A 15,098-nucleotide genomic window follows, 5' to 3' on the forward strand; every position below is an offset into this window, starting at 1 on the left:
GACTGGAGAGCAACAGTGTAACGCCTCATTTGAAAGCTAAGACATACAAAAGTGATCAAAACTTTGTTGCCAAGTCGTCGCCGCGTTTTTGTCACATTTTTGCCGTGTTTCCGTCTCTTTTTGCTTTTGTTGCTTTTTCATCCTCGTTTTCGTCGTTATTTTGATGCTTTTTTTTTTAGCTTTTGTATTTGGGTAAAGCCGAACTGGAGAAAATGAACTCAGTTTTAGCATGGGTTAAGAAAAGCAAGTTAGTAGCAAGACAAGTTAGTAGTAATATTAAGGTTTTCTCCAGAGCCGGTCAGCTATAAAGTACTTTTAGCAAAGTACTGTGGTTAAGTATATTCTTTTTGGACTGGTACTTTACTTGAGTAGTGTTGGACGTGAGTTTTCTTGCAGTACCTTTGACCAGGGCCTTGAGGATGACCGTGTCCAGCTCAGAGCTCTCCTGCTCAGGGTCATGAACTGTCAGGAGGTGCTGGTTGTCCAGGATCTTCCGAATCTGATTTTGTTACACAGAACAGTATTTAAATGTAGATTTATTTCTTTTTTCAGTACATGATTAATGTAACTGCATCGGGTTTAATTCAAGCACCAAGTTAGAGTTAGTTTCTACTATTTGCAGCATTAGTTCTTCTGAGAATGTCTTCCATATCCAAGTAAAATTGGTACTGCGTGATATCCTTAACCGAATCGAAAATAAATCAAATTGAATCCAATTGATTTGGGAAATCCAAATCGATACCCAACCCTGCTAATAAGAAACCAAGGGAAACTTTGAATAAGCCAACAAAGCAGTGCGATTATAGAACGACTGGGAGATCACACATGACGACAGAATCATAAGCGCGGACACACTACACCAGCCTGTTACAGCTGATGCTGATGTATTATAAAACAGCAGTGTCTATGTGTCCTCTCTTCCTGAACTTGTTAGCTCTGTCAAATGGAAATAAAAGTCGGTGACACGAAGAAGAGGGACGAATTTCCAGCGGATTAAATAAGAAAAGGAGGTGAACATCAGCCCTGAGACGGAGGAGACAGCGAGAGAAGTAGCTGAATAGTCCAACTCCAAACACAGGAAGTGCCGCTAAACTCTGTGTTTGAAATTTAGCTGAAAAAGGTGGTTCATGTGAACTTTTAGTGATATAGTGTTGTGCTGTTTGGCGTGGTCTGCGTGGGGCTGTTAGTGCCGCTGTTGTGACAGAGAAATTAAAAGGGAGGGAGCTATGGTGTTTTTCTCTTGTATTCCACTCTTTTCTGTCCATTTCTGGGATGGTAAAATCACCCACACTTCTCCTGTACGTCCAAACCCCTAACAGTGCATTCACACCAAACGCGGTGAAGCGTCAGGTTTACATTGAAAACACATGGAGGACGCGCCTCAGGGAGCATCAAAATATCCTGCGGCGAGTCACTCGCCTTCTGTGCGGCGCGTTTTAAGCTTTTCGCACGTGGTAAGCTTTTGACGCACCTCCAGGGCGTCCAGCGCAACCCACACTAGAGTTGGGAAATGTTGAACTTTTTGGAGAAATTTGCAAGTGTCGACCAATCAGGAGCTTTCCCCAACAGTGACGTACTTTGTAGCTGAGCCACCGGGGCAGATTCTATGCCGGCCAAGGAAAAAAATATATAAATAAAATGAAAACAAGTCAGAGGTTTAGCTTCATTGTGAACCGGAGCTACTGCAGCTCTGGAACTTTAACAACGACACACTTCAGTGTTTCTTTATCTAAACATCCAGGATTAAAAGCAGCAACAAGAAAACTTATTTCAGTGGCTGAATCTGCGCTGGGAATGTGTTTGGGCCTCGAGGCTGACGATGACTGTTGTAGCGCTATGGACACATGCTGACGTGACAAGCGTCTGACTTCAAGTAAGCACAAGCGGCTAACTACGGGCTTTAGCTGCGTTTTTGACGCCTGAAAAGCGTTTGGTGTGTACGCACCTTTAACGCTGAGTGTCGCTAATTTACGACAAACCTCTTCCTGCAAGAATTTAGCATCAGCTTGAAAGCAAAAACACATCCAATCTCTGAGTGAGAGGTGGGACATGGCCACACTGCAGACCCTCCAGAATATCCTGAAGGACAGTTCCTCTCCTCTACACACCTTCATAACTCAGACCCCCTCCATTGGAGACCAGCTCAGACACCGAGGACCATATGCAGCCAAGAAGAGCAACACACACAAAAAAACATGAAATATCGTTTTTCCCACAAGCTTTAGTTTTTTTCTTCTTTTGCTGTTTTTATTCTATTATAATTGACACATTTCAGGTTGAATTTTTCTTTCTTTCCTTCAATGTTTAATGAACCTAAACCTAAAAACACTGATAGGATATTTTTTCTATAATTGGAAATAAATTCAGGTGTTAAAAATCAAACATGTTTGATTTCCTGGGACTGGAGTCTAGTCGCGTCTTTCTGTCACATTATATGATCCGAACATGAGTCCAGTTGTGACCGCCCACAATACGAGACACGACTGTCTTCCACTAGTCAAGTCTCGAGAAGACTTGGAGCGAATCGTGTGTGCTGAGCCTCAGACGAGGACTTAAGCATGTCCAAACCAGCACAACCAACCATCTTTTTGAGCAAGTCGATCTAAAACAAGTTGCACCTGATCTTTGTCACATCTCACCAAGCTAAATCCAGAAAATGTCTTTCAAACTTTGCTTTCAAGAAGGACATGGACATCTCAAAATGTGTGTAATTCATTCAGCAGCTTCAAAGTGAGGCATGGAATAAATTGTAAAAAAAAAAAAAGACTGGGCAAATGCCGCACCATAACTCCACTCTTTCCTTCCTGTTTCACACCCATAATTTGGGTCATCATCACATGCAATCTTCTCCTCTGCAGCTGAAACCTCTCTCCCTCTCTCCCTCTGAAGTAGCCCCCATGCTGCGTTCCTCATCAGCGCTCCTTCTGGCAACACGTTTGTATTTCGTCTCGATCTTTTAACTAAAATGCTATTTGGTTCCATTCGATATTTAGTCAACAACATTTTACACTAATTGCACCGCTTTATGGGTTACCTCACGCATGCACAAAGAACCTGTCTCGTCTTTCCTGACACAGGTTTGTTCATGTTCCAAGGGGCTCTTCGATGGGGAAAAAAAATGTAGTGTAATGAAAACATGATCAGCTATTGAAGGCTCTGGCAGAGATGCAGGTGAGGCGCCCCCTATGGCTCAGTGTAAAGAGCTACCTGAGCAACAGAGAGAAAACAGTGCAGTGGGGCTGCTTTTCATCACCTTGTGTCATTCCAGCGGATGTCCTCCAGGGGGCGGCTGTTGTCACCTTTACTTTTTGTAATTTGTATCAATAGCCTGGATGCAAGCCTTCCTTCCTCAGTACATCCAGTGAAGTATGCAGACAACCTCACACTGACTGGTCTGATGCAGAGGGCTCTGGACTCTGTGGATGAGTCCCCCAGGAGTTTTCCTTGGCAGTCAATGGAACAAAGACTAAGGACATGCTATAGTCTCGCCAACCAGACTCCGCTTCTTTACAGAAGAGGGTCTGGCAACACTCCATTGCGCTTTCAAAGGAAGTGACGCAGCGATATGGAGCCTACCGACCAATCAGAGCAGCTCCCTGAACAGGCGTCACGTTGTTGCGCCTTTGTTTTGTAGTTTTTCAACACAAGCAACCACTTCACGTAATGCTCCGGTATGCTTGTATTCTTAAGTTTTTCTGACATAAACGAAAGAAGTCATTTACTTAACTCCGTGTGGCAGGAGCGCCATTGTTAATGTCCGAATGACGACAACTTTCTTGTCGCTGTTTCTGTCGTCATATCTGCTATGTTCTCATTGGCTGCTATGCGCTTCGGTTGTCCCACATTAGTCCCGCCTCAAGCAGTAGCTTTTCTACGACCGGGTCGCCAGACTAGTCTCCTGTTTATTCATTAATAAACATCAGAGATTAGTCTGGATGCCAGGCTAATGCTGGTCAGTGCCAGGAGAGAGTCTAGCATCCCCTGCCGTCCCCCGCCTGAAGTTGGTGGTCAGGCAGTAAGCAGAGTCACCACCTTCAAACTGCTTGGTGTCCAGATATCATCTGACCTCTCCTGGGATGCTCATGTGCGATGCATGCTTTCTAAACCACGCCCCAGGATATACTACCGGAGTGTGGCCAGGCGAACTGGACTTCCCTCTGATGTCCTCAAAAGGATCTATCTGACTTTCATCAGACCTGTGCTGGAGTATGCCAGTCCTGTGTGGGGCGGCCTCTCTAAGAACCTGTCAGGGGAACTGGAGCAGGTGCAAAAAAGGTGGTGCAGGATTATTGGTATCCCACCATCCTCCATCCAATCTCTGAGTGAGAGGCGGGACATGGCCACACTGCAGATCCTCTAGAATATCCTGAAGGACAGTTCCTCTCCTCTGCACGCCTTCATAACTCAGGCCCCCACCATTGGATACCAGCTCAGGCACCGAAGACCATATACAGCCAAGAAGAGCAACACAAAAAAACATGACTCGAGCTTTAACACTGTTTTACGAATCTGTTTTATAGATGTTTTTATTCATTTTTTTGTATATTGCTGTTTTTATTCTCTTGTAATTGACACATTTCAGGTTAAACATTTTGTTCTTTCCCGCTATGTCCAATTTAATAAACCTAAACCTAATCCACAATCAGTTTGGTTGGAGCTTGGAACTTGTCTCTTCTGTTGTCTGTTTGGACTGCTTATCGCTCAAAATGAAACGCCTTTGATAAGTCACAAATAGGCCTCTCTTTGTTTGATTGAAGGAGCAAAAGCCTCCCCTCAATCAAAGCTGAAAATGTATTAAAAATAAACTGGTGTCAAGGGAAAGGTTCAGGTCTCAGCACAAATGAAAGATTAAAAACACGCCCAAAGATCTGCCTGTCGTTAACCAGTTATGCTATGAATCTCTACTAAATGTTCAGTAAGGTTAAGTAACTTCGGGGTAAACCTTGGTACTATGAAGCTGGGTCACTTTAAAGTGCAGGAACTCTCTATAGTAACACGCCTTGAGTGCAGAGACCAGGTTAACTTCCCGTATAATGTGGATGGAGTGGAGGGCAGAGCAGAGACGCGCTCCAGAATTCATTCATTATTTATGCTACATTGTGTTGCAACCTTTTCACCTCGTGTAGCTGAGACAGGTTTGGGATGAGAACGAAAAGTAGATTATTGCTCGATGGTACAGGCATCAAAATGTGGACATACGGCATGTGGCAAAATCAACTTAAACCATGTTTTAACTTTGTTCCCTCATCAAAGAAGCGACACCGAGGATGAAGATTTCAATGGATTTAGTGATTTGAAGTGAGATGGAGAGTTTGGTATGTTCTTCATGCTATAGTTATCTGAAATGAACATACCAGACACTTATTTAGTTTGTTTTTTATGCTTCAAGTAGCTAACCATCAATGTCTTATGCTAGCAAACAGTACGCCTATTGAGCCGTTTTTTTTTTTTCTTCATTAGGCGTTTTTTGGCTTTCTTATACTCTGGAGCGACGAATAGTCCGGAAAATACAGTAGCATTTCATTCACAATGTTTTGAGTTTTGAGTAATCCTCGTACAAAGCTGTTAAATTGATCTGTTTCTTCTTCTACAGTGTCAGCGCCTTCCTCTGTACTTCCTGATTACAATTGCGTCATTGTTCAAACCCAAAAACTGTCCTCCACATTTTTGAGGCCTGAGCTCACATTCTGAGCCGTTCTGTGCTCGACGTGTGTTCATCACATTTTTTAACTGCCAGTAGGAGGAGCTCGGTCAAGCTTTTCACCATTTCTTTCACCCGGATTTCATTATTGCCATTTAATTCTTACAGCGTCATATCTTCAAATTGTAAAATGTGAAATATCAAAGATGAGGCACCAAAGTAATTGTGTTTAAGTCTATTTTTAAGCTCCATATGCATGACATGTCCACTTTAATGCACTGCTTAGTTCAAGCATACATACAAACCATCATTCATAAATCCATCATGACCTTTGTGCTTTTTGTTTTTTTATAATCACTGATATTCAAAGATTGTTCGAATGAAATGCTGAGTACCGCTTATCTAGAGACACCCATGACTGTGTTAGTCTATCCAGGTAAGACATGCTAACGAAGAAGTTCAACCAGCTTTGTAGCATAGTACCCAGAACTCCCTGAAAGATATATCGGTTAAAGTGGAAATATCATGCATATGCACACGTTAAAATATGTCTTTGGGTGCAACAGCACTGATGTTTTATACATTTATAAATTGAAATACTGTCTCTGTAAGAATCAAATAGTGACAATGAAATTCAGGCACTTGAGTTGGTAAAGACTTTGCCTGGGGCTCCCCTTGCAGGCCACTGTGGGAATAACACAAATTGACATTCAGTTTTGATTTGCAGTGTGGTTAGCAGCTTCAGCTTGGCCTTCTAGCTCAGAACCGATACCATTGTGGATCAAGAACTTTAAAATGTGGAGGAATTAACAAAGATGCAATAGTAGTCTTCTCCTTGCCTCGCATGCCAGACACTCCTTTTTGTTCAAAAGAAGAACCATCTGGGCAGATGCTCGCAGCCTATCATTTTACGATTTTACCCGTAACTGTCCAAACAAGCACCATAAGATGGAAGCCGTAACTCGTCACCACCACGCACTCTTCCAATTAACATTAAAGATGGGGTATTATGCTTTTTTCAATCATAGCACCAGCCTATAGCACACTACAATGATGATGAAACCTTCTGTTGGTCTGTAAATGCAGTAAATTAGAATAACTGCCTTGTATACAATTATTGCTCTCTCAAAATGGCTGTAGCGAATGTCTTGAAATAGGCCTCTGTCTCTTTAAGAACCTCTGACCCTTTCCGACACGCCCCCTCCCCACGCTGTCTGTGGCATCAGTGGGGAGGGGGTTCTGCTGAGGAGCAGTGGTTGGTTACTCGGCTGGTGACGAAAGCTCGGAGGCGTCTCCAGGAGGTGGGGGCGTTCCTAGGGGGACTCAGGCAAACCTATCCCTAAAATGGCCATCAGAGTTTTTACAGATTACTCAAAAATACTTGAATGTGCCAAGGCAACACTTCAGGCATGCTTTTAATGAGGGAATGACATAATAACGTGATGTAAAGCTTGAAAAAGTCGATTTTGCATAATACCCCCCCTTTAAAGATGGCAGCGTGGCGACCAATACACCGTTTTCTTCTGCTCTTTTGTCTGTTTTAAAACATTTGTAAAAAATGAAATCCCTAAAACCGGAGCAAGAAACGGCATTCGAAACGAATTGATGTTTTTGAAAAGGATTCCTACAGCCTGTTTCTGCTCTAATTGGTTGATGCCATCTGTCAATCACGCCAACCGGGAAATCACTGAGATGACACTCACTCCAAGACTACATATCTTTGAAAAAGGCCAGGGAACTCTTCTCCAGGTGTATTTTTGATGAGGGAACAAGGTTTCATGGTCACAAAGTCGGTTGTGCATGATATTTCTCCTTTAACTCCAACCAATTGGTCATATCCGGCTGACTGGGCTTATAAAAGACCCTTAAGCGTTTAGTTGACAAACACTTACAAAGTTCTAGTCTTAATGTATCACTTTTGTTTGATTTCCCAGAACATTGTGTCGAGCCTCACCAGTTTGACCCAGTTGTTGATGTCGGAGCTGTGGTGGGCCTGGGGGAAGGTGTCCAGCAGCAGCTCCAGCACAGTGTCCGTATCCCAGCTGCCCCGGTTCATCAGCGTGACCAGGATGTCGGCCACGCCCCCCGAGCCCGCCAGGAGCAGCCAGGGGGTGGAGTTACCGATGCCTTTGTACATCCTCTGCACACAAACAAGTGGATAGAGATTATGCTCTTACTACCAAACCTGTCGTGTTTCCTGGCCCAAAAAACAAGACACTACTTGGATTTTGTAGAGGCTTAACCATGTTGTCTCCAATCAATAATACATCTTGATTTGTGCCTGTGCTCAAATTACCGGCAATGTACAATGAGCTAGTCATGTTAGCATTTTAGCAGCTACCTTTTGCTTTTGCTTGTCCCAAATGTAGCAGAGATATTTATGATCAAATCGTTTTCTTCTCGATCTTAACTCAAATGACGGTGAACACACAAGCTTGTAGCATATTTTTACTCTGGTACCTCTAGAGAAGGGGAGTAAAGGTATTTCTGATTCTTGAAACCAGCTAATAGCTCTAGGCTGACATCACCTGTTTTTAGCTAACTTCCTTGTTGGCCAGTATAGGGTAAAGACTAGTTCCTGCCCATATATACCAAGAAGCAAAAATTAAAAAAAAACTTTACAAAGTACACAGACTGTAGCAATTATTTCCTTATGCTAGTCAAATTAACGTTAGCCTTTAGCTTAAAGGCTAAACATCATCTTCTTCTGAAAAGTTTCACATAATGTGCAAAGTTTTTAAAGGAACAGGCCACTGTTTTTCCATACTCAGATATGTTCTTACCTGAGCTTAGACGAGGTGATGCGTACCTGTCTGATCTGTGTGCGTGCGCTCAGTCACACACGAAGACCAACGATGTTATTAGCATTTGGCCTCTCCTCGCATATTCCAATAGCTCCAAAGGGGGATGAAGTTGGAAGCTACCACGCTCTTCCACGGGCACAAAGACCAGACAGGTACGGATCAACTCGTCTAAGCTCAGGTAAAAACATATCATAGTATGGAAGAACTGTGTGCCCTCAGTCACACAAAACGACCAAAGATGTTGTTAGCATTTGGCCTATCCCAGTATATTCCAATAGCTCCAAACAAAGTGATGTTGGAATCTACCATGCTCCTCCACGGGCACAAAGACCAGACAGATACGTATCAACTCGTCTAAGCTCAGGTAAGAACATATCTCAGAATGGAAAAACAGGGGCCTGTTCCTTTAAATAAGTCAAATCTCAAAAGATCTGTACTTTCATTAAGGATTTCTAATGAGGCTTTGACAAAAATGGGGTCGATTGGTTCAAACTGTAACAGCTGAAAACATATGAATTGTTCATAATTTGTGATGTTTGGTGGCTAATGCTAATGGCTATAGGGAAAATACATTGAGGAGGCTAGTGGACACTAAAAAGCCGACTTGCTATCTGTCCACATACGTTGGGATCGAATGCTACAGTCAGAGCAGGGGCATATACAATCCAAGAGTTTTCCCTGATCGTTATTTGGAAGTGATTGGATTCACAAACCTCTATTTAATCCTCAAACATTATATTATTTTTCTGTTTATTGGGTGATATGTTGCACAGTATGGCTTTAATATAGTGCGCCGGTGGAGCCTTTCACTCCCGGTTCTCAAAACCTCAAAGGGGTGCAACATTTGTGACTTGTTTGTTTGGATCGTTGGAGAGCTCTTTTCATAGATTTGAATGCTTGCTGTTTTCCATAATCTCTCTGGCTGAAGCTCTCAGTATGCAAATAAACAGGCAGGAACTCCAGCCAGAATTGACTTCGAGGAGAATGGAAAAGACTTAGATAGTTCAACCCAGGATTTTTGTGAAGGAGCGCCTCAATACAAGAAAGAATAGATGTAGCAGGGCAGGCTATAGGAAGGTGCCCCAGGACATAATGTAGGAGCACAACTCATGCACAGATACATTACTAATAAAGCGAAATGTCCCTGACTGCTGTTTTACATATTCTTCTCCCTCTAATTAGACCTGCTGGCTGCTACGGCGCTATTTCCTCAAGTCATGTGGGGATTATGTGCTTATGACATCTCTAATATCCACATTAATAAAGAACACTGACCTTTAGAATCCGGGGTTCTCCAGTGACCAGGAGACACAGAACAGGGATCTCAAAACTGCCCGTGCCTGCGAGAGAGAAGTAATTAGTTCATGCTTTTCTAATCGAGTAATTGCATGTTCTGAAATGTATTCTGTAGGGTGACTTGACTTGCTGTTGGGGAAAAAAACGAGCGTTGCAGATGTCCGGCTCGAATTGCCAGTAAAAGTGAAGGAAAGCCAATAATGGAAAAATGTTGCCATCTCTTCAGTGTGTAAAGAGAGAAGCTTAACTTGATCGAGCTAGTTTTGTGTAATAAGTAGAAATGGTATCACTAAAACATTTTTATTTGGCTAAATTTAATTCAATTCGATACTTTTTGCCAAATGACAAGTCATTTGGGATTTGTGTGATCCAGTTAGTGCAATAAAACATTGTTATAATCAACTCACACATTCACAGCAAAACATTCCATATACTGTAGTATATGTAATAGATCAGTCTATTCCATATAGACTGATCTATTACAGTCTATATGGAATAGATCAGTCTATTCCATATAGACTGATCTATTACAGTCTATATGGAATAGATCATATAGACTGCCTATATAGACTCTAGAGCAGCCATTCCCAAAGTCCGGGACATCACGGCCCCCTTAATAATAATAATTTACTCTATTCTTAGGAATTTGAAAACATTTCACAGCTAAAATTACATAAAAAGCAACATTTATGATGGTAGGCTTAATACAGGTTTAAAGTAGTACATTTGAGCAAATAAGTGTAATTTTCCTTTTAAAATATATAGTTTTTCACATAAGTGCCCAGTCACTAGAACCAGGGACACAAGTTGGCAGCCCATGTCTTGAGAAAAAATTCAAATTGGTGATTTTTTTTTGCAGAATCGTTCAGTTGAAGTCACAAAGAAGCCTCTCCATGTTTAAGCTGCAGTAATGGTATATTTAAAAGTGTAAACTTTTAGGTTCAAACCGGCTTGTTTAGGGAGATTTGGGAGCGTGCAGTCGGGGCGTGACTTTGTCTGTGTGTATTTACATACTGGGTAAACGCCGGGTTGTGTTGGAGACGTCGCAAAGATTGTAGCAGACGAGCTGAACTGTGGATGTTACAACGAACATGTTTGGAAGTGGATTTATTAATCACGAATTATGTGGCGCCGCTTCCTCATGAAGACAGAGACGCTGCTTTGCTCCCCAGACTTCAGCTTCAGAGTTAAAAAAAAAGCTTCCTGCACTTTTTATTAAGGTGGATTTTGCGCTTCGCTACTTTGGTTTGCGTTGTTGACAAATGCCACGCAAAAAAGGCAGTTTTATACATCTGCCTATTGTGGATCAGTTTATGTGTGTTTGAGTGAAATCTGAAACACCACACACATGACAGGACAGAGGGAGCTTTTTCTAAATGAGATGTAAATGAGCCCTATTGTCACTCCGAGAGAGGTGAAAACAGCCCAACAGTTTAGAGGCCGATTCCTCTCTCTAAATTCAACTTGCCACATCTTCTCCAAATATGATCAGATTTCCATGTGTTACACATGGTTGGAAACTTTGGAGACGACACTTTCACAGCTATGTCCCGCTCAAAATTCCCCCAAACCGAACTGCTCTAGAGCCAGTTCTTAGGTGTTTAACCTGTTACCTGCCACCTTAGGGTCAGGGTTAGCAATCATGCATATCCAAATCACAAAGCGTATTGACTGGAGGACTTACAGCCTGTATGCCACTGTGATAGCTCATTTGAAAGCAAACACCTAGTTTCTTAAAATATGTGTGAGATCTGTGTGAGTGAAACACAACTTACATCACATTTCCCGTTCCTATCCCTAAACCCTGACCCTATAGCCCGAGGCCCCTGATTAGGGGGACGGCAAGTAGCTCTGAGGAACGTGCAGGTTTGGAACCTGGATCCTTGTTTTAATCCTTCAGAGCTTTTCACCAGAGGCAGGAGACTAAAGACAGCCAGGTTTGCAGATGAGACGGTCATTTAAAGTCTTGAGGCTTTCCTTTTTAGTCGATCCTCATAGATTTCAGACAGAGATGACACCGCTCGCCCCATCATTCTGAATGCTGGACGTGTAATCCTATTCAGCATCTTTTTCCCTTTGCAGTCAGGCTTCTGTACCAGACAGTTATCACAAAGTAAAGATGCTTTCCATAGCGCCGCGATAAAAGTTAAACATTCCTCCACCAGAGACACCCCGCGTTTTAAGTTATTGAAGAGAGTGAAGCCTTTGATAGTCTTTCTTTCTGATTGCACAAAGGAGCACACACACATATTCCTATAAAGCTAGTCATAAGCTTTTCAAGCCCAAGTGTGTTCTTTTAATTTCATCATAAAAATGACCCTCCTCACTAGGCCTAAACCCAAGTGGGATCTGCTGAGCTCTTCTTAAATGGCAGATTGCGGCGAAGCAAAACTAAAATCTTCTCTGAAAAGTGTCTGGGGGCTGCGGTGGCAATGGCGCAAAAAGTTGATGGCAAACAAATCAAGAAACTGTCAGATTCCATGGATGAAAGGCTTTAAAGTGTTAACGAAAAGAAGTAAGAGAGCTTTTGTTTTGGTAAAGTCAGTTCATCATTTCCGCTAAAATGTAGGAAATATGAATATACAGTAGATATATAGAACCTCTTGCCTCATAATTCTGCATGATGTGTAATATAAAAAAAAGAGTGATTCCTTTGATAGTAACTTTGCTTTGCTGTTTGCAGATCAAACTACCGAGACCCTCTGAGCTTTAATTTGGCTTGAAACGGGTCGAAACGGCTCCCCTGATGTCGGACTTGTAACTCGTGCCAGCTCACACCTCCATATCCAGTGCGCTGCAGGGAGATGTGCTTGAGCAGTTTGACCCTCATCTCGCTGGTGGCCCCCGCCTTGTTGGGGTCCTCCTCCACCAGGACGAAGTGGGAGTGGTTGCTGTCCAGAGAGTACACCGAGCCGTGGGGCAGGTCCTGGGGCTTGTACGACGCCGGCTCGTCCCCCTGGTGGACAAAACACACAACAAGAGGAGTCGATGTCAGCTTGCCCCGGCGTCTGCATGGTTTCTACAACCCATGGGCTGACTCGAACGTGCAGCCTGTCCCTCTTGGTGGCTTCAGTGGGTCAAAATCCAAAAGTGGGTTAGGTCAGTTGGTTGTAGGACTTTACCAGAAATAGCCATTGATAAATTATTTTGTTAGTTCGCCTAAGGATCAAGGCTTGATTCAAACAAAACTTTGTGAAGAAGTAGGCTGGTGTACTGTGAGGGGATTGTGAGGACATGAATCGGGATCAGAGTGTCTTGCCATGTTCTCACACGGTCCGTTCAACATGGCGGCTTACTTGAGTGTGAAAATATGAAAAAGAACAAATACAAATTGCACTGGAGATTGAGAAACAGCTTCTGCCAGATCAATAGCTGAACAACTAAACTCTCTTAAAGTTGAATTAGCTGTGAGCAGGGTCGCAGACACTCCAGCATTTGAATCAGACAGCTGGAGTGGCTGGCTGACCAGTTTTTATTACAGATTGAACATTATTCAATCCAATCACAGCTCGTTTCAACAGGTTGATCCTGAAGCTAACGCATTGGTTTTATATAGCGCTTTTCTGGACACTCAAAGACACTTTACATTGCACTATTCGTTCACTCCATACTCGCTGGTGGTAAGCTACTATTGTAGTCACAGCTGCCCTGGGGTAGACTGACGGAAGCGAGGCAACCAGTCTGTGCCATCGGCCCCTCCGACCAACACCAACCACTCACTCACGCATTACATTCGCTAGACTTCTTGGTGTTCCCAAACGGTCTCCCATCCAAGTCCTGCCAGGCCCTTCCCTGCTTAGCTTCCTTAGTCTGACGGGATTGGTTCTCAATGGTTCAACTGAAGCTGAACCATTGAGAACCAGTGGGTAGATGGGAGCAACAACTGGGCACTCTTGAGTCCTCTATTGGTTAAAAGACATTTGAGGAAATCTTAGATCTTTCCTCATTCTGGGGATAAAACCTAATCAGAACCACAGATAAAGGGCCGTTCATGGTCACAAAGTTTAAGTTTAATGGTTTTGTATAGCCCAATATCACAACAGAATGGTAAATGGTCTCAACTTATACAGCGCTTTTCCACCTACATTAGGCACTCAAAGCGCTTTACAGCAAGGATCCACTCACCCATTCATACTCTCATTCATACAACAATGTACGCAGACACTGGAGGCAATGTGGGTGAAGTGTCTTGCCCAAGGACACAATGACAGTGTGCACTTTCAGGAGGTGGGTTCCCTCACAGTGCTGCACAAAACATCAAGGCAATAAAACAGAGCAATAAATATGACAATTTAAAGTTCAGGTGTATGATTTATCCAGGCAAATATAATGTCCAATAAGCGTCGGCAGCAGGTAGCAACGAGCGGCGCGGGTGTCCCCCGTCTTTAGACTCTCCAGCAAGGAAAGGAAAAACTCAAAAACCCGACAGGAGAAAAGAGAAACCTTGGGGAGAACCACAGAGGAAGAGATCCACTCCCATGGACGGACAGGCTATAGACCCAGGGCCGAAGGATCCCTCAGCAGACGGGCCAAGATTACAGACCGTCCAGTCCTCAGATTCCAGAATGCAGGGTTCCTCCGTTCGAAACACATCAATTCACTGCACTGGGGTGACGGTGTTTCAGATAGTCTTGAGATCGGAGTCGTTGTGTGTCCTCGGGCAACAACCTTCACCACCTTGCCTTCAGTTCTGACTCTGGTGTATTAATGAGATGTGAATGGGTGGGTGGTTCCTTGATGTAAAGCGCTTTGAGTGCCTAAAGCATGTAAAGCCTCTATATCATTGTGACCATTTACTGCCAGAAGCAATTTTATTTTAAATGGAAAATATAAGGGCGAGATGATCAATTGCTCCCATCTGTCAAGTCTCATTAGTGGGGAAACAGCTCCTCACGGTGGCCATGTATTATGCCCTTTATGAGTTTTCGAATCAGTAAATATTCTGGCTTATTAAAGATGCTCAGCATTTGGCCGACTTAATGATTCTCTGAGTCTAAAAACAACATTAATGTTTGCAATAGCAGCTAGTCTCGAAATCTACATCGTCGGCTGGATAAATTCCATTTAATATCTTTATAAAAGAGACAGAATAAAATCTGTAGCTTTAATTACATTATAAATCAACAAGCAGAAAAGTTACAAGCAAATGTTACTGACATGTAACGATCACTGTGGGTTCAGCTGCTCATATTAAAAGCGTGCACCACCTCCTGTATGAATCATCTGAAGCAACAGATCACTTACTTTTCTTTCTCATATTTGACAAGGGCTGGGTACCGTCAAACGAAAAATATGTCCCGAAAAAAGACCTTTAGAGACCAAATTTTGATGCTGTTGGTCCAGGGACAGCATTAACC

General features: G+C 43.0%; 1 protein-coding gene across 1 annotated transcript in view; it reads right to left on the bottom strand.

Annotated features, from left to right (window-relative positions):
* Positions 1-15,098, bottom strand: part of trpm5 (transient receptor potential cation channel, subfamily M, member 5) — a 47,248-nt gene that overhangs the window by 27,492 nt on the left and 4,658 nt on the right. The window contains exons 4-7 of the mRNA XM_079554674.1: positions 12,520-12,697; positions 9,721-9,785; positions 7,596-7,781; positions 400-499 (exon numbers count right to left, since the gene is read on the bottom strand). Of these exons, the coding sequence (XP_079410800.1) occupies positions 400-499; positions 7,596-7,781; positions 9,721-9,785; positions 12,520-12,697 (529 nt within the window). The remainder of the gene's footprint in view (positions 1-399; positions 500-7,595; positions 7,782-9,720; positions 9,786-12,519; positions 12,698-15,098) is intronic.

Source organism: Gobius niger (genome assembly GCF_951799975.1).
Source record: "Gobius niger genome assembly, chromosome: 4".
NCBI lineage: Eukaryota > Metazoa > Chordata > Actinopteri > Gobiiformes > Gobiidae > Gobius > Gobius niger.